The sequence below is a fragment of the Idiotropiscis lumnitzeri genome, chromosome 6 (genome assembly GCF_059441095.1).
Source record: "Idiotropiscis lumnitzeri isolate Australia: NSW breed Sydney's pygmy pipehorse chromosome 6, RoL_Ilum_1.0, whole genome shotgun sequence".
Lineage (NCBI taxonomy): Eukaryota > Metazoa > Chordata > Actinopteri > Syngnathiformes > Syngnathidae > Idiotropiscis > Idiotropiscis lumnitzeri.
In genome coordinates, this window is record NC_142396.1 from 10,948,230 (window position 1) to 10,972,098 (window position 23,869).

The 23,869-nt window shown below is 42.0% G+C and overlaps 1 protein-coding gene across 2 annotated transcripts in view; it reads left to right on the forward strand.

Moving 5' to 3' along the window:
* The window catches only part of LOC148335221 (multiple C2 and transmembrane domain-containing protein 2-like), a 45,498-nt gene that overhangs the window by 5,040 nt on the left and 16,589 nt on the right, over positions 1-23,869 (forward strand). For both annotated transcript variants that reach the window (XM_088299229.1, XM_088299230.1), the window contains exons 5-17: positions 7-149; positions 254-330; positions 1,157-1,271; positions 1,359-1,382; positions 5,939-6,109; positions 6,705-6,835; positions 6,928-7,114; positions 7,811-7,904; positions 7,980-8,082; positions 8,156-8,258; positions 8,628-8,729; positions 8,809-8,883; positions 9,676-9,795. In XM_088299229.1, the coding sequence (XP_088155355.1) occupies positions 7-149; positions 254-330; positions 1,157-1,271; positions 1,359-1,382; positions 5,939-6,109; positions 6,705-6,835; positions 6,928-7,114; positions 7,811-7,904; positions 7,980-8,082; positions 8,156-8,258; positions 8,628-8,729; positions 8,809-8,883; positions 9,676-9,795 (1,445 nt within the window). The remainder of the gene's footprint in view (positions 1-6; positions 150-253; positions 331-1,156; positions 1,272-1,358; positions 1,383-5,938; positions 6,110-6,704; positions 6,836-6,927; positions 7,115-7,810; positions 7,905-7,979; positions 8,083-8,155; positions 8,259-8,627; positions 8,730-8,808; positions 8,884-9,675; positions 9,796-23,869) is intronic.

Consider the following 23,869-nt stretch of genomic DNA (forward strand, 5'->3'; position numbering starts at 1 on the left):
TTGAAGGTACGAGCGACCCGTATGTGAAGTTCAAATTGGAAGGAAAGCAGTTCTACAAGAGCAAAGTGGTTTATAAGAACTTGAATCCCAGGTGGAATGAGTTCTTCTCCTATCCCCTGCGGGACAGAGAGCATATTGTGGATGTCCGGGTAGGCGTAGTTGTCCTCAAACCTTTGATTTGAATGGAAATACGTGATTTCACGCAGGCAAAACACACTCACGTGATCAATTTATCTCCTAAATGTCATTACAGGTCTATGATAAAAATCTGACTACTGATGACTTCATGGGTTCTTGCACCATTCCGCTGCAGAATCTCGAACTTTACAAGTGAGTGGCGTCCCTTTTACATCTGTGTTGTGGATTATGAAAACAATAAAAGACAGTTGCAGGCAATAAAATGTGTTTTACAGCAAAAAGTATTTCATAAAATCTCCCCATCAATGTTATTGGACGGCTTTAGCACCGTGGACATAAACCATTCTTTTCGCAGCCACCACTTGCTATATGCTATACATGACTTTTGCTGTTTTAGAATCTAGTTGAGGAAATATACAGTAGGTGCAGTTAAATCAATGTGAATTTTGTTGACTGAGTTCATTTCATTCAGAATTGAATTAAAACAGTGACACATGTACCAACCAAAGGGTAATTTTATATTTTAATTGTAATAGGTTACAGGCAAAAAAAATCCCATACTTTACAATCCCAAAAATAAATTCTTTTAATTCTAGGTAGGATTTTTTTTTTTAAATAAAAGAAAACACCAGTGTGTTTGATGAAATTTCATAATATATCAGTTTCACTTTTTTTTTTAATTTAAGCCAATAACAGGAAAGAACCTTTCCATCATATTGTAATTTCTTGAGATTCACTCAATATAAATAATAAATAAAAAAATAATAAAATGGACTCCTATTATAATACCATTTTCAGGGAGTCACAGTTTTAACCGTATTTGAAGGGGGATACTGACAATCCTGTTATACATGTTGTTCAAAATATTTTCACCTCAAATTTGCTAATAATTCCCTGATTTTGAAATGCAAAGATTTGACTGAAATTGGAAAAAGGGGTTTGACAGAATAAAATGTTTTCTAGGGATGTGTGAGATTATAAAAAAATTATAATAATGAAAAGTCACCTTTCTCTGTAGAACATATGAATTGGACTTGCCCCTCACTGATCCGAAAAGCAAAGAAGACGACATGGGAGTCATCTCCGTGGACGTGTGCCTAATGTTTCGAGACGCTACCATCAAACGAAACTGGGTGAGTATTTGTGGTATGAAAAGTATGTCCGGCAATGAAAACTGTGTTCATTCTTGTTTTGTTATGTTTGTTTTTTTATGTCTACAGAGGTGGCCAGCCAAAAAGACAAAGGTAAGATTTAAAACGTGTGTCCTCAACTTGATGGGTGTTTGCGATAAAACCACAAGGGGGCAGTAGCTGACTGTGGTATGGTGCAACAAAGAACAAGGTGGATGGACTGTGGACTTTAGTGTTCTAACCTTGGTTTCAGCAGCACTATGGTGGTTTTCACAGTGCGCCATAATATTTGCAATGCCTATCATTTATCAGCAGAAAAGGCACAATATGAGATTCTCATCAAAACCAAAATAAGTAAATTGTCCTGAAAGGGACTCTTAGATGAATATTACAGGCCGGTAATTGCGTTTTGTAGTAAACAAAGTTGCGTCGCCTCTCAAGTGGCTTTCGGTATCCTGCTGGCGTAATTAGATTCAGTGTGAAACAGTTGTGCCGCTGTTTGGGACTGACTAGCACTGCATCGAGTGGGTTTATATTCACACCTATGCAGTCTCTACATCTGCCACTGTTCCGTCTCTTGATGGTCCAGCAGACAATCTCAATTTGAAATGAGATGACAAAGGAATGAAGCCATTTTCATGCACTACAGATGGTTAAAGGTACTCAAAGGGAGATGGAAAATGTGCGATGGGACTCTGCACGGTTTTCCTCTGCCTAAGTCATAGTGCTAATTTGACAATGTAACAATGCAACCCCCCCCTCCCCCCCACTGTCCCCACCTCCCTCATATAATTTTTGACAATATCTTACTGCGTTTAACACCTATCCTGGAAGTGCTGAATCGCCAGCTTTTACAGCTCCACTCCCCCTCCGTCTTTGCAAACGTGCTTTTTCTCCCTGTGTGCGTTTTCACCACGGAGATGGGAGGAAAGACTCTGTTTCCAAACGTGTCGGGAGGCTCTGGCGGCAAAGGCGGCACACTGCCAGAGCAACATGCCTAAGATCGGCACGGTTGATAATTCCCAGGCAAAGTGGGCAATAACCCAGATGTTAGGGAGTAATATCGCAGCTGTGGACGGACAGTGGCGAGGCGGCGGCCAAATGGACCCGGGTCTGAGCTCGTTGCGCCTGTCCCCATGCTGTCTCACCATATGGAAGCCATCGCGCGGCCCTTTTTAGGACCAGGAATAGATTCTCTTCGGGGGCCACTTACAGTTAAGTGGAATTGTTTTATTGGCCGCTGAGATAGAAACGTGGCCAAGATAAACACTTGGGACGACTTGGCTGAGGCCTGTTTTCTGTCGCCGTTCCACTCCCTCTGTTCTTTCTCCTTTTGAAGAGGGCTGATATTTATAGGGCCTCGCCTGCTGTATTCCGTGTTAATTCAGGTCCTCGAGATGAGCTTTGATCCCCTCCGGATTGGGTGGCAAAGCAGGTTGTGACCTCCGTAGCGGAGCAGGAGGGGCTGAAGCGGCGGGGGAGTTGTTTGTTTCGAGCCCGAGAAGCCGGACAATCAAAGAGGCTTGAGCGGATGGCGGTCCTGCTCTTTAATTACCGTCGGCCTGGCGCAACCTCTCTGCTGTTTGTGTTTTTACAACACCGTGCTATCACTGAGCAGCCTCACGGGAACGCTAACAGAGAAACGTATCAAGGCCGCTCTGTCTTACTCCCTCTAGGGTGCCGGGTGGGAAGAGTCCATTTGCCGAGCTTGTCCTCAATTTCCGACACGTAGACTAATGCAAAGCATGTGAACATATGTTATGTGAAAGGAGACACATCATTTTTTTTCTCTATTAAGAACCCCAGGTGTCTTAATAACATGCCTGTGACATGCTTTCATGAAAATACCCAAAAGATCAAGAATTAGACTCCTTTTTTTTTTACGCCTTACATAACGCCCATTTTGAGGTGCCGGTCCTGTCTTGACAGCTAACCCCACTTGTTGTCCTGCAGAACCACTGTCGAACAACAAGGCATCCTATATGTTCATGACAGGCCAGACATATGCGTGCTCCATGTTTTTCCATGAGATTATTTTACAGCCATCCACAACACATTTACAGTTTCCTATTCACCACTTCACCTATTGGCTTATTTTAAATTTTTTTTTTTGGAACCTATCCTCCATTATTTGTTGAAAACACGCTAAGATGCCAGGAGCTAATGCCAGAGCCCTGTCTAAATAGGAAAGTAGTACATTTGGGAGGTATTTCAACATGTTACATACTGAGGGACAAGCTTTGTACAGAAAGTGCAGCGGTAGCTACGTTTTAGCCTGGGTTGTTGGAGAGAGTCTTCATAGCAATTTTTTTCTCCATCAAATATGTATGTACGTAGTATGTATTTGTTTTAGGGCAAGTGTAAAATTAATTTGAAATGATAATATACAACGTGCGCATTAGTCCAAATATGCACCACACCTGTCCACCACATCACCTTTCTCAGTCTGTGCATCGGACAAAAGACTGCTTAACCTTTTCACTTTGACCTGATGATTCAGTTGATGCATGGCAGATCCTCGTAGTGGTGGAGGAGTGGAGATACTTTGTGTGCGTCTGTGTGTGTGTGTGTTTCACATAGGGGTGTACTCACATTTGTTGGCAGTGGTTTTGACACTAATGGTAGTGTGTTGGGTTATTTTGAGGGGACTGTAAATTTACAGTTGTTGTTGTTGTTCTTCAGTGACATCCGAGGAAAAGATTCAACAGAATAGTTACAGAAAAGCGAAAGGTGTACTTGCTTTTGTGAGATACTGTAAATCAATGTGACACAAAACAAAAATGATAAATAAAATACCCTTCTACTAAATCACAGTAAATGTAAAGTAATCACGCTCAAAATGGAGTATTATTTTCTTGTTAAAGACAACATTTATACAACTATCTCTTAAGTGTCCCTAATGTTGTGACCGTTGAGTATATGAATCTCGTGGATGTACCCACATAAGAACACGCTGTAATGTGGGCCATACATGCTGCATTTTTTGCATAATATGCTGATGAGAGAGCTGTGTGTGCGCGAGCTGTGCATCATTACTCACTGCCGCCTGCTGTCTCCGGTGCAGCGTGCCAAGTGTCCTGACTCCCAACACTCAGCCTGGAAGCCAGTGATGAGTGGGACTGTCACAGCCCGGGACATCTGGCTGCTCGCTGTCGTCCTGCTCGCTTTCCTCTCTCTCTCCTTGCCAGCTTTGCCTGTCAAAAAAGAGATGTGCTAATGTCCTCCAACAGAGATGTGTTGCATAGTGTAAACCCTTGTCTTACTTTTAAAACGCTCGGCGAAACATGACGAGGTGTCAGGCTGAGGCGGGAACACGTGCGCGGTGGGGAGAGTGCACAATTTGCACGTACAGTAGAACCATAAAGGTGGAATATAATTTCCCTCCGGGACCCTCTTCAACCGCCGATTTGTAACAATTTTGTTGGAACTGTACAACACTTAAATGCGGCGCCATTGTTTTAACATTCTTAACTACTGTACAATTGTATAAAATAAGTTGCGGCTGCACGTAGCACACATTTTTCAGACACACATTGTACATTATTTACTTATTTAGCCACATTAGCCGTTTAAATGGCATACCGGGGATCCTCGGTTTATGACGTTGGAACGCATATGACTGACACCAACCTAATTTATTTAATTTCAACCTTAAATATGCCACAATCTCAAAAGAGTTTGATTTGACATATTGCAATGCTCTTAAAAAAATAATAGCTCAGAAATGATTGGATCCTGAAAAAAATGCGCTTAAAGTATTGTACATGCAGATGGTAAAGACTATCTGTAATTTCCACTAACAACCCAGGCTAAATTTTGCTTTTCCCTGTCATGACCTTGGAATGTTCAGGATGTACCCCCTCAAAAAAAATGCTTTGACACCAATTTATACTTTCTTACTTGCTAGAGCATTTGCAGGAAGAGCACAAAAAGTGCAAATGGGTGAGTTTTTCAGTGAATAGCTCAGGAGAACTCCACAGAAAGGGGGGGGGTGAATGGGTACATTTATGAATAGTGGCTATTTACTGTATGTGTATATTTTTCCATATGATGTTTGCGTCTTTATTCCGATAATCTTTGTTTGTATTCAACTTAACAGCAGTTTGTTTTGCTTTTGTATTTTGTGCCAAACTAACTTAGACACAACTGAAACCAACGTTATAATCTGAGGTGTACACTCCGTACTTTAGTAGCAGATCATATACTTGTGTTAAAAATTCGCTGGTAGAAGCACTGTTTCAATTCCTTTAATTAAACAAAAGGAAAAAGTAGCGAATGAATTGTACCAAGTAAGCAAACATTTGAACATTTGAACATTCACATATTCATGTAGTTTCAACCAGCCTCAAACAATTTTCTTATATAAGGCTCTGGATGCAGGAAATCATGCTTCTCCCAATATGTTTTTGTTAATCCTTCCTAGTACATCATCCTACATTTCTTTGCTGCTCTCTCCACATTTCCACTCCCAACATCTTAATCAATCAGTAACTATCTTAACTGCGCTCCACTTCTCTCTCTATTTACATCTTTTTTGTTGCCGTTTTGTGTTGCGTCATCCTTCGCAGAGGCTGGTAAAGGTAACTATCAAAGTAGTAAAAAGTCCAGATGCCTGGAGAAAAAAATTGCTATTTTCCCATCTCTGGTGACAACACATTTGCATTGCACAGAAGGCTACACAGTACCTGAGCAGTACCGAGATGCAGAGGAGTCAGCCCAAGAGCCGCTTGTGGACGGGGGCTTTGGCCATCACCCTGGTGGAGGGCCAGGATCTGCCGCCGTTCGGCCAAGGCGACATCTATGTCCGCTTTCGTCTGGGCGATCAGAAGTACAAGAGCAAGGTTAGACTTTCAAAAAAAGCCTCCCCGGTTTCTCACGCTCTCCTGTCTCTTTGTGACACACTCTTTTTACTTGGTCTTTTCTTTTGCCGTGTGAGTGCGGGTGGGGGTTTCTCCGCCGCAGCGGGTACTCGTCTGTGACTCACCTCCACCTTGGCTCACTGGGCCGTGGCACAGGCAGCTCATTAGAGTGGGCCAGGCTGCCACTCACTCGGTGCTGCCGGGCTCCGTTGCCTCTTTCATTTGCATACGCAGCACGCCTCTGTTCATCTACCTGGACTTGTTTTTCCTCCCACCCTCCCCAACGCGGCGAGGCGGCGGCGGCGTCTCGCTGCTGTCGTGTCATTTCTTTGTAAACCTCTCAGCCGTCCCTCTCCGCTTGTTTGTTTGTTTGTCGAACAAAGCCCATTCTAATTGGGAGCTGTCAGTGTTTACAATTCCCAGCGTGGCTACTCGAGTGCACAAGCACCTCGTTTTCTCTGCTGGTTGTCCTGCATGATGACTTAATCCACCGTCATGCAGGCACTGTTCGGTTTGATAACGTGTTAAATGTAAATGTCTGCGTGTACGAGATGAGTTTGTCTGTATTGCCCCTCAGAACCTCTGCGTTCAAGCCAATCCCCAGTGGAGAGAGCGGTTTGACTTCAAACACTTTGCAGATAACCAGGAACCTCTGCAGGTGCAGGTGCATTTAAAGAGAGGCAGGAAGGGTGAGGAATCGTGGGGAATGTGAGTACTTCCTGCTGGGTAATGTTAGCTCCCCTTCGCACAGCCCTTTACCTTCCCAGTGCAACCATTTCTCTCTTTTTTATGTGTCGCAGGTTTGAGGTTGACCTATCCAACCTTGTGTTTAGCGAGAGGCAGCTCTACACGCAAATGCTGGATCCAGGAAAGGGCAAGCTGGTGTTTTTGGTTACACTGCTACCCTGCTGGGGAGTCTCAGTCTCCGACATGGAGACCGCGCCTTTTGAGAAGCCTGACGAGAGAGACTCTGTGGTGGAGAAATTTGTAAGTATTAGCCTTTGCACTATTCTAACGGGACATTTTTGGATGTGTGTTGTCATTGATATGTCAAACATACTGCGTATTTGTCTTATTAAAATGACCACAGCTATCATTAGCATAATGGTGTTGAGCAGCGTAAAATACAAGTTGCTTGAAAATAGATGATTTGCCCCCTGCCCACATGCAATGTCCTTGGTGGAAAGATTTTATTGCAATGGTATTATGCAAATTAGCTCCACGGTTATGTCACAGTCAAGCAAAATTCATTTCACTGCTCACTGGCACATTTTGGGAAGAAGGCTCACCTCCACTCTAATGTTGGGCCAAAGCCATGACCTTTGTTACCTTTACAACCTGGCGACTACTTTTGGAATTTGAACCACAGAGTCGAAAGAAAAAAAGTGAGCTCCCATGAAAACAAAGTTGTAACAAAGCACTGTCCACAAAGCAGAAATAATTCACAATCATAAATAACCAATCAAAAAATGTCTTCTCCATTGAAAATAGTTATAGGCGGTGCACAATATGCATGACATCGCTCACGTCGGGTGTAAGCTTAGTTTGGACGTAAACAAGAAACCATAGCAATGGTATTTACTCCAAAAGCTGAGGTTAAGGATTTATCAGGACGTTTGCTGGCTTTGATTGAAGTGGGTGTCATCTATACCTAATTGCGTGTCTCTTCTTTTCTTCCTGCAGAGCCTTCGTAACTCATATAAATCCACTGGAGAAATTGGTTTCCTCCAAGTCAAGGTTTTAAAAGCAAATGAGCTTCCTGCTACTGACATCAATGGTAACCATTCACCATGCCACATTTTTCCTCAATGATTTGATGTCGTAATTATTAACACAACATTACCATTTGCAGGGAAAAGCAACCCCTATTGTGTGATTGCACTGGGAAATAGTAAACTTCAAACTCACACCATCTACAAGAGTGTCAATCCGGAGTGGAACAAAGTAATCACATTGTAAGAAGGTCAATGGCATATTTTTTCCCCTCATGGTTTATATCAAAGCATGTGTGCTGCTGTCGTGTTGCAGCCCAGTTAAGGACATTCATGACGTGGTGGAGCTGACCATCCTGGATGAAAATGGAGACAAAGCACGGGGCTTTTTGGGCAAAGTGGCCATTCCATTACTGACTGTAAGTTTGTGAAGCGTGTCGGCAGCTGCGTTTCTGTCCTGAACTTTTGTTGTTTAAAGAGACCTATTGTGCAGTTATTTTCAGCTCATTTAAAACAAACCCCCAAAAAATAGTCAATTGTATTACATGTCTACTTACGCATGCCAACACAAGAATGGCTTTCGGGAGGGGCCACTTGTTGAGCTCTGACAGCAAAAAGCAAAACACAATGAGAGTACCATAAAGACTGTAATAGCATGGATTTTATTTTCTCTCATGGCGGTAAACACTTCATCGCCAAGCCGTGAAATCACCAATTACTGTGCGGCTACTCTTTTTGTATACAAGCAATTCCAAAGTCCATTTTGCTTAATATGTCTCTGTTCAAAGGTTCAAAATGAGCAGCAGATTTGTCTGTACCTGAAGAAAGAGGACTTGAGTGGCTCCGCCAAAGGAACCATCACACTTGTGCTCGAAGTTATATATAATAAAGTAAGCAGAAATAATATATAATATAATGCATCATATAGTTTGAAATGTGATAATAATAGTTTCTTCTGTTTTCTGCTAGGTCCGGGCTGGTATTAGGAGTTTCCAACCAAAGGAAGAAAAAATTATGCAGGAAAATGTAAAGTTCTCGAAAAAGGTATCACACTAGTAGTCTGTTATAATAAAGCAGGGTGGGGGGTCCAAATAAACGAATAATTAGGCACACTGAACATTTTTCTAAAATTGTATTTACTTTTTTGTGATAGTACAGCGTTCCCTTGACAATTCACGCTTTGTGGGTTTTTCCAAAATATTCATGATATAATACATAAATAAATGAATGAATGAATAAATAAATAAATAAATGAATACATAAATAAATAAATAAATAAATACAGCCATATCGGCAGCCATATTGCGGAAAGACGTGTTGTTTCAAAAAGATGAATTATCCCGCAGTATTTGTACATAGCTACAGGCATTCATACAAGGCGCGTGATTGGTTCCCAGCCACGAGATCGACCAATGAGAAGTGAATTTATCCTTTTAGATGATTGGCTGCGATGACCCAGCATCTTCCCTTGTCGCCAGTGTCGTCCACGTTAATAAACGACAAAATAGAGGAATAAATTCCCCTAAAATAAAAACGGAAAATAATTATTTAACTAAGTAGTTAATAAATTATAATTTAATTATAAATTCCGTCATTCAAAATGATACAGATTCATTATTAAATGTAACTATTTCACTCAAACATTTACTGTTTTTTTTTTAATCTCTTATCCGCTTAAGTAACTGCAGTACTATTTAGATACTTGTTAATCCATTCTACTGATAAAGCTTAGTTCCAGGCATTAACATAAAAAAACAAACAAACAACACAAAATATCATGTCTTCTATATTCAATGACACAATCTGCTTTTTTTGTTGCAATTCTTCCCCATTTAGGTTCTTGCCCACAATATCTATCGGGTGCGTAAAATCAGCACAGCAGTTCTGTACACGTTGCAGTACATTAAGAGCTGTTTTCAATGGGAGAGCACACAACGGAGCCTCATAGCCTTTCTGGTAAGCCATTGCCTCACGTTCATGATTTGCCTTTGAGCCTCGAGGTGAAACATTTTTGTCCTATTGGGGAGAATCATTGCTTCTCTCCCCACTTGTTCTTCCCCCCCCCATGAAAAACAATCTCTGCCTTCGGTTTTGCTCCCACGTGTATACGATTCATCCTTCAGTCAAACCCCGCGTGGCTTTCCTTCAATTCTGATGACTTTAGAGTCGAAGTTTGCGGTGTTTGTGCGTCTGACTTGTGAGCTAAGCCTCCCAACCCGAGGGACGGTGTGAGGAAGGATCACGGCGGAGGATCGACGGCCTGCCTTCGAAATGTGAACCGACATTTTAAATGTCTCTGTTTAGCTGTTTTTAATGAGGCGACGTGATCTGAGGTCCTAAGCTAAAATAATCTCGAACCGCCCCCGTGAATCCCCCTCCGAGCGGCACGCTGTAATGTCATGATTAAGAGCGCACAGTCGTCAGGGTGAGGAGGCGGTCACAGACGGGGCGTGTAGTGAAGAGCTAGCCTTTCGCCACCTTTCTTTCCATCTGCATCGTCTCAGGATGACATGCAACACGTACCTGGCGTATCTTGTGAAGCCCTTCACGCTGATCCTGAGGAGTGATTCGCCCTTAGGCTGTAGGCCTACGTAACGCAGCCTCGCCAGGAATGGCAAGACGCGCAGACAGGCAGGGGGACGCATAGATACATAAGAAGTTAGAGAACAATGCATGCGGTTGTATAAGAAGAGGAGTGGGAGGCAGGTTTGAGGAAAATGTTTATCATTGGAGATGTGCAGGCTGACAGGTGACGGGTCAAAGAAAAGACCCAAGCACTAAGGTATGGAATACATACGAGTATTGGGACAGACAATCTTATTAGATTGCAGACATACTGTAGATATTTTTAAAGCAGGATGCACCACTTTTTAATATCTTAAATTTTTTTTTTTAAATGTGAGAGACCCCACACAGCACATCACATACATAACGATTAGGAATGTACCAAAATAACAATTATTGTCCGTAACTCAAAAACGTAAAGAAATTATAATACCATTTAAAAAAAAATAAAATAAATCCTCAATTGGATGTGTCAGTGCTCTGGTACCTTCAGAGCGAAACGCACGCTTTCATTGCCATCGGAGAGGCAGTCCTCGGTGGCAAGGCAGCCTTCTCGCCCTGGGCCAATGGCCGGTTGCCGCGGCGGGGAAATTTTTGCAGGACAATAGTAGAAGAACACATAACATGCCAATCTCTCTGTTAGCTTATCTTGTAACCATGTATAGTGCCGCTGCTTGTGATGAACGACTTATGAGACATGTATCAAAAACACTCAACATGAGAGCTCCGGCTCGCACCCAAAATGCACTTTCGCCATTTATTCACTGTTTAAGCTGCAAATCGAGGAACAACTCGAATAGGTTTCTAATTTTTCTTTGGCCAAAAACACAACATAGTCCAAAAAAAAAAAGAAATTATCCAATTTGATCGCAAATGGTTAACATGCTCTTATATAGAGACTTATTGAAAGTGCACCATATGTTGTCCAAAGCACTTGACCAATAGTAATAACTTACTTTAACCTCAAAGTTTCCCCCTCGTACACTGGCCTGCGGAAGAACCCTGAGTGTTTTTTTTCTTTTTGGATCATTTTGAATCCATCCATTTTCTGTGGTACCTTCTAGTCGGCACTAGAATAACCCTGAGAGAGTTTGTCTCTCCGGTCCATCGTACTTCATGCTAGGACGGCGTCTGAGGTCAACAAAGACGTTGATACACTACGCATACTTATACACACTTTGTTATCAGCTAAACATTCCCATACACGTACAAACACTTCCGGTTGTCTCTCGACGACTCCACATATACGTAGATACGTTATCTTAATTCCACCTATTCGTGCACAGCCCTACTCAACACAATCAAAATCTTTGGGAGGAACAATGCCATACAGAACAGATATTTAGTTGGATTAAATCCGATTTGTGTTTTTTGAACCAATCATTCACAAAAATCTAACCTAAAACGACCACCTTAGCTCTAAAGGCTAACGAGTCGGCCTCGGCGGGCCGTGCTCCTGCCCACTCCGAGGCCAGGCTCTCTACAGCGACCCCTCCTCCCAGTCATCATCTGCAATTAGGTTAGTGTTTGCAGCCGTCTACGATGTAGTTCGCCGTCCGTGCGCTCTAATGAAAGCGGCTCCCACTCCTATCTTTATATCTTTAGGCAGTGGTAATAAGGTAACTGATTCCGACATTGACAGATGGCCTCTGCTTGCCTCTGCGATGTGCATAATTACACCACGAGTGTCTGCTTCTCAGGGTACGCCGGTAGGAAACGCTGCAGTTTGCGTCGCAGCTTCAATATACATTACAATACATTATTTATCAAGCCGGGTGGACCGGCGTGAGCCTTTTTACACCGCATACATCCTGTAATGCATTACCGCCGCCGCGGCCTCTGCTGGGACCGCGGGGATCTTCCTCGCCTAGTGCTTTACCAGAAATACTTAGCTATTATATCACTCAGTCCCGCAGGCCAATTTTCTGACCTCGGCGCGGCATGCTGCCTCCATTTTTATCCTGTTTATGGAGATGCATGTATGCATTATGAAGCACCTCATTGCCGTGCGGTGTGTATAAGGTATTCAAATTATTGCATGACGGATCACTCCTGGTACACAAAGAGGATGGAAAAAGGAACGTTTTAGGATGGTAACATTGCTCTCGCAATGAATGTTGAAGTTGGTAATAAGAAGGCACGCTCAGTTGCTGTTTTGGATGTATGTCCTACGCATGTTTTTGATACACGTATTTAATGGAAATGAGACTTAACTGCTGTGCTTGTGTTCATTACTTGCGTCCAAATTTGGGTTAGGGCACCAATGTAAAGCAAGAACTGTGTCGTGGCCTTTCTATCAGAAAAAAAAGACAACAGCAGGTGTGACGGTGCGGCTCCGTAATTACCTTTGCTCATGACTGATACCACCATCTAGCGTGGCAGGTCGTCTTTACAGACATGTCAACTGTACAGCTAGCGTTTCTGCTGGAGTTTGAAGAGAAAGTGTTACATTTCGGAAAGGCTGTCTTAATTAAGGCTGTCCTCGCTTTATGCCGACAGACAAACAAACTAATTCCTTGTGGACAACAAAAATCCAATTACAGGGGCCCCCTGGTTTACAAGGGGACTGACATATGTCAATTTGAGTGGCAATCAGTGACCTAATTTGTACACTGAACTACAACTACGTGGTCACGCAGTAGAAAACGGCATACCCAGTTACTGGCATCTTACTATTCTTGGTTTTACTTGTTTTAATGCGCGTGCCCCTACAAGTATTTTTCATACCTGAATTATGAATATTCATCCTTTGTTAGTGTAGGTTAGCAATTGTCTACTGTGCACAAAAATCCATTCATCATATATATATATATATATATATATATATATATATATATATATATATATTTAAAAAACAAGAATTTGCGATTTGTAGACCCAGCTGGCAGCGTGGTGGAATCGTTAGCTTCTCAGCCTCACAGTCAAGAACTCCCTGTTTGGATCTCAGTCGGAATATCAGTGTGCAGTTGCCTTCCATCAGTTGTTTTTTCACGCTTTGTGATGCCACTGAATGTTGGAAGTAGTAAAAAATTTGAGTTTATTTTGGCACCACTGCTCTGCGGACATATTAGGTGTCTTGCTAATCATGTAAAAGAAATCTGATCTTGACATTGTCTAAAAAAAACTAACAAAAAAAGAGAAGTTTTGGAAGTTAAACATTTTCACAAGTGGATGACCTCAGCTTGTTTGTGCTGCTGTAATGAGCCTCGGATTGGAACTTTTCAAGACTTTCACAACACTGAGTAAGTGTGACAGCTAAAAATCTTCATAAAATAACCTCCTTTAGATGTTCCCTTCCCTGCTTAGACGCAGAGACAGATGAGTGCGCTATACATCCTCCAAAAGGGGGTCACGAAGAGTTCTTTGCTGTACGCCGGTATGCGGCCTTTAGATGGCGCTATCGCACTGCTGGAGACAGCGAGTGAGGGCCGTCTGACACCCCCCCACTCCAGCCTCCTCCCTCACAGAAGCCTTTCTTAGGGAACAAGTTATTTGTGAGATCCTACATTTTGTGAGCAGCAGAAAAGACAAGTTGGAATAGAAATCTTAAATTAGCACGTATTAGCCAGGCAAATTAATCATCTTCAGAAGTTCAACTTTTGATTGAGAGTTAAAGAGAAAAGGGATCATTTGCACTTGAAAGCTGATTCGGAACTGCGCTGTCATTAGAACTGCTTAAAGTATTTAAGGAGAATTAATATTTCAACGTGAGCGCTGCTTGGGAAACCTGTATATAACTCGAGTGGGTTCTCTTTTTGACCCTGCCAGCTGCTTTTTTTTTTTGACGGCCTGTGAAATGCTGATTGGCTGACATCATACACTGTAAAGATGGCATTTGATGAATATTTGATGTGGCACAGTGGTAAATACATTTGCCAGCCACTACGCCGGTGGTGGGAAGTAAAAGTACGTAGTTACTGTACTTAAACAGATTTTCATGGTACTGTGCATGAGTATTTTTTTTCTGACGACATATTACTTTTACTCCCTTCATTTGAAACTGAATATCATCATGTTGTACTCCTTACTTTGTCAAAATAGGCTTGTTACATTTTTCAACCTCAGTGGATGATTGCATGGTGTAAAAATAAAAGTCAGAAATAGAGAGAGAGGTAAAGACATTCACAAATTGATTGAGAATGTTGGGATTTATAAGGTGGAAAAACAGGAACAGTAACATGTGAATCATTAACGATGATGACGGCAGATTCGGAGAAGCACGATATTCCCGAGGTTATCACCACAAAACAGGTATTGTCCAATATATACATAACAGTCAAAATCCATTTTTACTTTCATACGTATGTACTTTTTACATTTCAGAGTCTATACTTTTAACTTTCACTAAAGTAAAGGAGTTCAATCCGTACTTCTACTTTTTCTTATTTTACACAAGAATCTGTACTTCACCATAACGAAAGAGTCCGAGGACTTTTGCCACCTCTAATAACTGCTGATATAATCGACGTCGAGGCGAGGGCTGGGTTCAGCTCGGGCTTGCCAAGGTCTCGGGTGACCACCTGTGCAGAACCCTTGGCACCGTTTCCCAGAACACCCCAGATCAAAGACGCAATCAGACTCAGTGGTAATTATTCTTGTCAACACCCGTCCCTGAAAAGTGGGGACTTTGGGAGTCCATCAACTCGGCTTGGCTGTTAATCGTCTCCTTGTTTCTGCTTTGCATCTGTTTTCTCTCTCCTCTGGGGTGGGGGGGGGTGACAAAAAAAAAGTTGGAGGCCTCAAAAGGAGAGCCGCTCTTCACTCCCAAGGGGGTTATGCTCTCTAGCTTTCCCCGAGCTGTGGGAGTTCTCACAGCCTTTGCGGTGGGAATGAGTCGAGCGGGAACAAAAACGACGACGGCCCAGTCGATGAAATGTGTGCACTCACACCGGTTGGAGTTGGTAATTTATTAATTATGAAACAATACACCGACAGCATTTGCCGATTTAAGGTGGTATTATGACGACGGTGTTGAGCGCCTGCTCTCTTAGTTGAATGAATGCCATGTGCAACCTTGAAACACAGCCTCTTTATTAGAGCAACTTTTCTGCTCATTGGGGTTGTGAAAATGATGAGCACTCCCATTTTGTTGTTGGCTTCTAGAAGTGCCATTCATTGTATTAAATCTCTCTCAATACACCACATATCCTTACTTAGTGGCGCCGGGTGGTTATTTACACCAACGTTTCCCAATCTTTATTGATACAAGGCCAACATTTTGCATTTTACTCGTCACCATATATATATATATATATATGCTATTTAAAAAATTAATCATGTTAATCACAGCTTAAATATGAATCGTAATTAATTGCAATTTGAACGCTCTCAAAAATTGGCCATATTTCATACGTACATACGCATGCTTTGCGTCGCAATGGTAATTTAAACTTGAATAGCTGTGGTGGAACTGGAATTCCTTCTCGCCGTGAGTGCAAATCACTACCTGTGTATTTATTGTTCCATCTGTGTTTTTTTTTTTAATTCCCCACCCAGAGGGCCAACGTGCTTTTCTTTCATTTTTACATTTACACATGCATGTATCCGTCAGGAATGAATGATTTTAGGAGAAAGTTGTGTTGCGATTTTTCTGACAGATATCGGCGATTTTGATTTTATTTGCGTTTTTCTTCACAATGTACAGTGAAATTTACAAACATGACAGAAAATTCCATTAACATTAAAAACAATAAAAGCCATTATTGTAAAAATGCAAGGACATGAAAGACGTTTTATGAGGGAAGAGGTCCTTTTTCAAATTGTTGATAATGGTTCAAGTAAGGCATATAAAATGGGCTGTTATAAATATTGTTTTTGAATTTGGACAAGACCTGAATGCTTAACCTATGTGAATCGCATGCTTATTTATCCCCCGAATAATTTATTTTAGAATTATCCAGAAACTGGCCTGTACTTCTCCCGCAATTTTTTTCCCCTCAAATATTTATTACAAGTCGCCCCTCATGAGGGAGTGCTCTGTGTTTAACCCCACCGTGTGTGTCGTATTTTAATGACTTACTCGCCACCTTACTTTGCCACAGTGGACATCTCAACCCAGGCACTTGAGGCGCTGACCCACCCTTTGCCCCAGTATGGGAAGCGAAGGAATGGGCTCCATGCCCTGGTGTGTTAACGTATGTGTGAGTGGAGCTGACAGCGAGTCCACGCTATTCCCCACCCCCACCCTTTGGGTAGGGGGAAAAGGCTCACATGGCAGATCTGTCACCCAGGAGGTCGCTCAGTGTTAACGCACCCGACACGGATTAAACACTAGTGGCCAGCGCCCGAGTGCAGGGTCAGCGTGGCCGCCGCTGACAGGCACGACGGGGCCCCCTGCTGACCAGCCCCCCTCGCACTGGTGCTGCTGTGGCCCTGGCATGTGTCAGACAGGCAGGGAGGGGGAGGATGCGGGGGAATGACGTCCAGATCTGGCCCTTGGGAGCACATGCTAATGCTTTGCTTGTCGATGGAGAGACTGTGCAGACGTCCTTATGAGCATTTTCTTATCTTGTGCTCACAAGTCGGACAAATTGGTTTATTTTTAATTGCCCACAAGTTAAGTGACAATGACTGATCACGGCGAAACTTTGTTTCTTTTTTTTCTCAGTCAGTCAAGCAGTGTAGTGGATTTGTATGCCTTTTCATGCCAGAACTGTTTCGCTGTGCAAAAGGAGAGCTTTAAATATGGTCAGGGATGAAGTTGAAAAAGTAAATTTTGCACGCCAAGTTCCCCTGGGCCAAAGCTAAAAGAAACAAACTACAGTATATGTAGTTTAGTGTGATCCAAAATGATCTACTGATGATATAGCCCGCTATCGTTGATGTGCTATTTCATTTGGGTCGCGACGTTCTTTTCTCAATTTTCACGAGCAATATAGTATTATTTGGGTCCGAAAAAGATGGACGTGCTACAAATGGTTAACGGTTACTTTTCATTACGTGACACCCAATGTGATACACTTCGCGTTGATCGAAGGCTTACACTTACGTTGATCAGCGGTGTAACAAAGATAGCTGCTAATGTGAATGCTCGCGGCCATCTTTCCACTTTCTTTGTCACCCAAGCATTGCTTGCAAAAATCAAAGTTTCTGACTTCTCAACTCCCAGACAATAATTGCTAATGTATACATGTTGAAGGAGTCAAAGTTATCATATGCTCTTTTCTGTTTCATGTTTACCCATGTATATCATTTTTAATGGTTTGGCTACTTAAAGCAAAAAGCAATCGGCCAATTTTTCAATTAATCGGCCGCGCTGTAGTCATATGGAAGGTATGAGATTCACCATGAAAAATTGGATGTGAGGCCTGGTTGCATGCAGCTTCAATTTGGATTGAAATTGATATTTTGGGGAAACTGTCAGACAGCTCAATCATAATAATTTATCTACTGTACGAGTGAGCTGGCAAGGCAGTGCTACTTGTAATAAATGGATTAGCGATTAGGACAGGATGGGACAGGACAATGCTCGTGGGACAGTCAGTGCTCGATGTGTTTTTTTTTCCCAACTTGTCTTGTTCCACTGCTGAGTCAAACAGTGTGCTGGCTGTATGGTTTTTTTCATGCTCGAACAGTGAGGAAGGCACACTGCGAGTAATAAATAGGATAGGACAGGTCTATTGAGTCCGGAAGTAAATGCTACGAAGTTGGTGACTATACAGCACCAAACATCCCTTGCAAATTTAGCTTTAACCAGAACGGATACTAGCAATTTACCGAAAAACAACGTTCGATTACACGTCCATTCATTCCTTGTAAATGGAATCGCACTCTAAGTGCAACTGACCTCTACCTGAAAAGAAGCCCCCCACTCCCTTTATATACTCACACCAAGCAGTCTATATGTTCCCTTTCCTCCTCCTCTTCTTCCTCCTCCTCAGTCGATACGACGTGAGCTGAGCGTATGTGAAATATTTATTCAGAAATAATTTGCTCAGAGCGTCGCGGCTGCCCACACACACTCTCTCTGCGTGCCCCGAAGAGAAATCTTATCTGCGCTTCCTCCGCCTGCCTGCCGAACCCCCCCCCCTTCGAAACCCCCCTGGTCCCCCCCATCCCACCCCTGAAAGCCTGTCCCCACACTGGCCCGAGCTCAACACACATTACATGTCTCATTGCTCTGCGTTTACAGCTGCTTGAGAGCCCCGACGTTCCATGGTTTCAAGACCAGTGATGTGTGCATGTGCCTTTAGATTTGTCTCAGTTTTCCAATCAAGTTAATTCATTACACCGCAAGGACGAATTGATCCTTTAAACATCATCTTTAAAGTCCAACTGTATGTTCAACAATGGTTTAAGCAGCAGGGGTGGACAAACTTTTGAGCTCAGGAGTCATATTTGATTTTTGAAACAGAATGAAGTTAAAGGGTTCTCTTTTAGAGAGGTACACTCGGTGTAAAAATTGCTGCCTCTTCATTTATGTGCCAAGAGGCTAGCCTAGTGAGTTTGGGAAATTTGGCAGACCATTAATATTACTATCACGTTAAATTCCATTTATTTATTTTTTTCACCCCCCCTGCCCGTGAAACAACGACGCTTCACAAGGTGAGGTTGTCACACACGGACGCACGAAGGTGGTCTGCAAGTTCTCGCTCCACAGCGGCAATTTAACATCATCCACCAGTGGAAATCTTGCATTTCCATTTGAACGTGCTTTGCGTGTGCTCCTGCATAGACTCCAGTGAGTCCTTCCGCCATCGTGACCACGCACCATGGGAAGGCTAACAAGTCGGCTGTATTCTCTGCCACAACAATGATGACAATGACAACACTATTTAATTTTTTTAATTACATCATAATCAACCATTATTTCATAAAATACAAAACAGAAAATATTTTATTACAAACGATTTCTTATTAATTTTAAGTAAAAACTAATGGATGTTTATTCATTCAAAAATGTTTGCAATATGTCTATATCACTGGTGTCAAACTCAAGGCCCGGGGGCCAGATCTGGCACGCCACATCATTTTAACAAATTATGCGTATTGACTTTGTTTCTTGCTGAAATACCACAATTGCAAAATGTCTTCACTTTTAAAAAAGTTGCTATATTTCAAGCATATTTGGTTAGGAACTCCCTCTTAAAAATAAATGCAATCATGTTTGAGCAAACACTTTTTAATGGCTTCTAATTTCAAAACTCATTATTCATCAATTTGTTGTATACTGTGCTTAATGAGCCAATCAGTCTGATACCTTTTGGCCTATTTTAATACAGGTGTCCCAAATTTTTTTGCAGTCATGTGTAGAAACAGCTCACAATGTTTGATTGCTATAAGAATGGACTCATAAATAAATGGATCAAAGATTTGATTTCAGAAAGAAAAACTGAAAAAGCGCGTGTCTTCTCTGGAACTTTCAGTAACTACTCAGGCTTAGGTCCTCCTGGTCCTCCAAATTGTGTTGGAGTTGAGATGTATCACCTCCCTACAGTACTACATATACCTGTCATCACTTGCTTCTTTCCTATTTGTCAGAGCTTCGGCGCAATCTTGTGGCATCTTAGGGCACAAGTGAGTTTTTTTTAGGGGGAGTGGTGGAATACGTAAATTCGTAATTCGCAGACTGTGAAAAAGTGGGCGTTCACAGTCGAAGTATGATGGAGTCCATCTTGTAAAAGGAAGCATTTGCCAATCTGCTGCTACGCTTGCCAGTCACTCGACTAGCGTGGCTAAACTCGCCACCACTCCACTGCCTCTTCCCCTTGTTAATCAATTTACAGGATGTCAGAAACTCTTTTGCGAGATGTCTTTGTCCCTTTTGTAGATCATTTATCCCCCCGCTCCCTCTCGGGAGAGCCTGGGTGGCACTGGAGCCGCCGTGCTTGCTCAGCTTGAAGTTGTTTTATTCACACTTTTAATCGTGTGCTTCATTATTAGATGCCCAATTCCACGCAGCCAAGCAAAGGGCGGTGGTTTGGGGGGAGCCACACACTACATTTAGTGGAATAATATTAATGGCGCAATAAAACAACTCTGTCAGGCTGTTCTTAATCCCGCTGGTAGATTTGCTTGCCCTCTTTTCCCATCGCTTACAGGTGGCTAAGGAGAGTGCATCTCCATCATATTTAGAATTAATACTCCTCAAAGTGCTAATTGTTTTGTTTCGTCTCCTCCCCGGGCTCTCAGCTTGGAATTATGCAGCTATTTCTCAGCAAACTGGTAGAGACGCTCTTCCCTAACTTGGAGCTAAAACTTGTTCAAATACAAGGCATTTGTTAACTGAGGTAGGCAATCCTTTGTGCTTTAGGGTTGTAATTGATTTTTCATATGGACAGTCGGGGCAGGTCACTGGTAGATGAGGTTAACATGAAAAAAAAAAAAATCAAGTGTGACTCATAATTCACTCACATTTTTCTATTACGTTATTTATACTTCATTTAATTCTAAATAATTAATCCTAATTTAATAAATATGAATACAAATATTTGTAGTTAAGTATTTCTGATATGTAAATGCCCAAGTGTTTATTTGAATAATAATATAGTAATCCATTCCTTTTTCTTCCTTTTTTCCCACATTATTTAACCCTTATTCAGACTTTTCCACATTATGGCACCAATAAAGTTTTTCTTAACTGTTATTTTATATTTAACTGCAATTAATTTTAAAATAATACATACGATGAAATTTATAGTTTAATTTGCTTCTGACATATTGTATATTTTACTAATACATTATTTTTACATTTTCATTTTATTGCTTTTTATTTACTTTTTACAGGAAATCAATAACCAATAACTTTGTGAGATAAATATAGTATAATTGGCCAATTGTCATTTATTTTTGGACCAAATGAAAGGAAGGAGCGGACCATGTGTGGCCCGCAGTCCATAATTTGCTTATTGGGTTTTACCCTCTTGTGCCACATGCTTAACTAGATTGTTTTTCATCGCCTTGCTTTGTTTTGTCTATTGCGTTTAACACATTTGTCATGTTTCAGAAGGTCGAGGTTTCACTCACCGCATGTAATTTGTTGATGGTAGGAAGGTGTGGAGGGAGAACTTGAAAAGCGCCTCCGCTCGTCTTTGACGGCAATTAAAACGCGGATTATTTTTATACAGATTTACAGTTGCACTTTGTCCAATGTGTCCTTTAATCACTCAGCCGCTTGCTAATAAAACACAAGCCACTTAGTTGGGGGGAATTAGTCTCGTCTCCTTTCGAGGCGAGGGGGGTTCTTACGTTCCTGCCTCTGCTCGTTACTCTTGACGACGACAGCACCTGAGTGAAGTTGGTTTTTTTTTTTCTTTTTTTTGTCCAACCACCCAGATGTTTCACTTTCCATCCCAAAGAAAGCTTGTAAAGGCAGAACGCACCAGTGAGGGAGAAATGTAGGAGCTATGTCTGACAGTTTTGGTTTCTATCCTCATTTAGGCGCTCACTTTTCTCCCGACACCAGGCATTGTCTTCCCGTAGGCTTTTATCTTGTCCGCTGAGCCGGAACGCAGCGAGCAGAAATTTGCATTAGTGGGCGATTATGAATACCTGTGACAGATTCTCTCCCCCTTTGGGCGGAAATGAGTTGGCCTCCTCTGTTGACTCGCGCGGCAAGACGGAGGCCGAGCAATTAGACTTTTAGTGGTTAATGCGGCAGCTTTCGCCAGGCGAAAGCAAGGAGGTGCGACATTCCTGCTGGGCTCGTGTCACTTTTCCCTTCCTCCCTTTTTCTCTTTTTTTTATTTATATGATGGGAATATGGGGGGAATGTGACAAGCCACCAGTCGGCCGGCCAGCTGAATTTCTTGGGGGGTTGAGGGGTTGAGCATTGCTCTGGGAGTGTCCCATGGGAGCTGAGGTGGCAACACATGACGCAGGTTATTCATAACGGAGTCCCCATGAATATTCATTGTTTACCTTTTTTTTTTTTTTCCCCTTACCCCCCACTTGTGCTAGTTTGTCGTTGCAATGCAAATGAGCTATTAAGAGAATAACAGCAGCATATTGTCCATTTGTGAAGCTCCTTGTACAGATAACCAATCCCCCCCTCTCCCCACCACCCCAACCTATTTGCAAATACACCTACACGTGGTGCCTTGAAATATATATATTTATTAAATTTGACTTGAGAGCAAAACATTGAGATACGAGTACTGTTTGGTGACATGGAACACTTCTCAGCTAAGTTGCAAAAGAGCCACATAACTTTGCCTTGGAGTCAACTAGCTTAATGCTGACACACAATGGGAAACGGCATAGACGGACTAAAGAATTACATCAATATGATGGTGTTATAGTCCTTTAACTCTTGCAATGTCCGCCATTAAAAAAGACAACCAATTGAGTGCCACCCAATTCGACCAATTAGCAATTTAGATCTTTCAAGTCTCACAGACTATTGTGTCATGAAACAGTACTTGCTACCAATGGAACATTAGACTCTCTTTGCTCATCCACCTTATTCTATTTTTGAAGAATAAACAGTAAAACATGGATTTATTTCACTCAAATCACCTATAATGGAGCAAAAATGAGAGAACAAAATCAAGATTTTTGTAAAAAGATAGATTTTATGCATAACAGTGACTTTTATGCTAACCATTTTTGCTAGAATGACACCTCAAACATCTTAACAGTCATTACCTTCTATAAAATAGCACTAACAATAAAAAAGTGCTTTTGATGGAAAAATAATGTATTTACAAATAAAACTAGTGCAGCGATTTTATATTTGGCAGACTTTACTACCTGCACGCTATTTAGTAGTAGTAGCACTAGTAGTATTTAGTAGTGTGTGTGCGTTCTATGTGTGTGTGTGGGGGGGTGTGCGGGTGCGTGTGTGTGTGTACGTGCATGTACATTAGTACATTACGTTCTCGCTTCTACTTCTAAATATAAATAATCCTCATCTTTTCTTTCTTTTGTGACAATCTTTGTAGTAGATTAAACATGACAAACACTTTGATCAATCACAAGCTGCTTGTAATGATCGAATTTCCAAAGATCTGCCATGTTTGTGAGCTTCCGCCTCCCATAATACACAATGATCAAATCAGAGATGGCCAAGACGTTTCTCCGCCCAGTCCAATGACATTTCACATTAGAAAAAGACTGTTCTTCGTGTCTGCATAACTATACTCTACTGCCCCCCGGTGGCCAGAATGAGCGAGAAGGAATTCATCATGATGCTCAAACACTTAGCTACATACAAGTAAACTGTACTTTTGCAATGAATACACCATGCACTATACCACACATGGTGAATCTGTTAATCTATTACAACAAGCATTGATTTCAAAGAATTAATAAAAATTGGGTGGTCTTTATTCAGTTTTTCCCCATAATTTGCAGCAGGGCTCAGGCTTTATCCCCCTGCGAACTGCGCCGCTTCATTGTAGTCGTCTCAGCTCACCTACTGCTCTGTCAAAGGTTACTAAGTGGTGCAGTGAAGAGGCTCGGGGGTGTTTGTCTGATTTACTCAGTGAGTTCTGGTCCGGCTCTAGGTAGACTGGCCCCCGGGAGC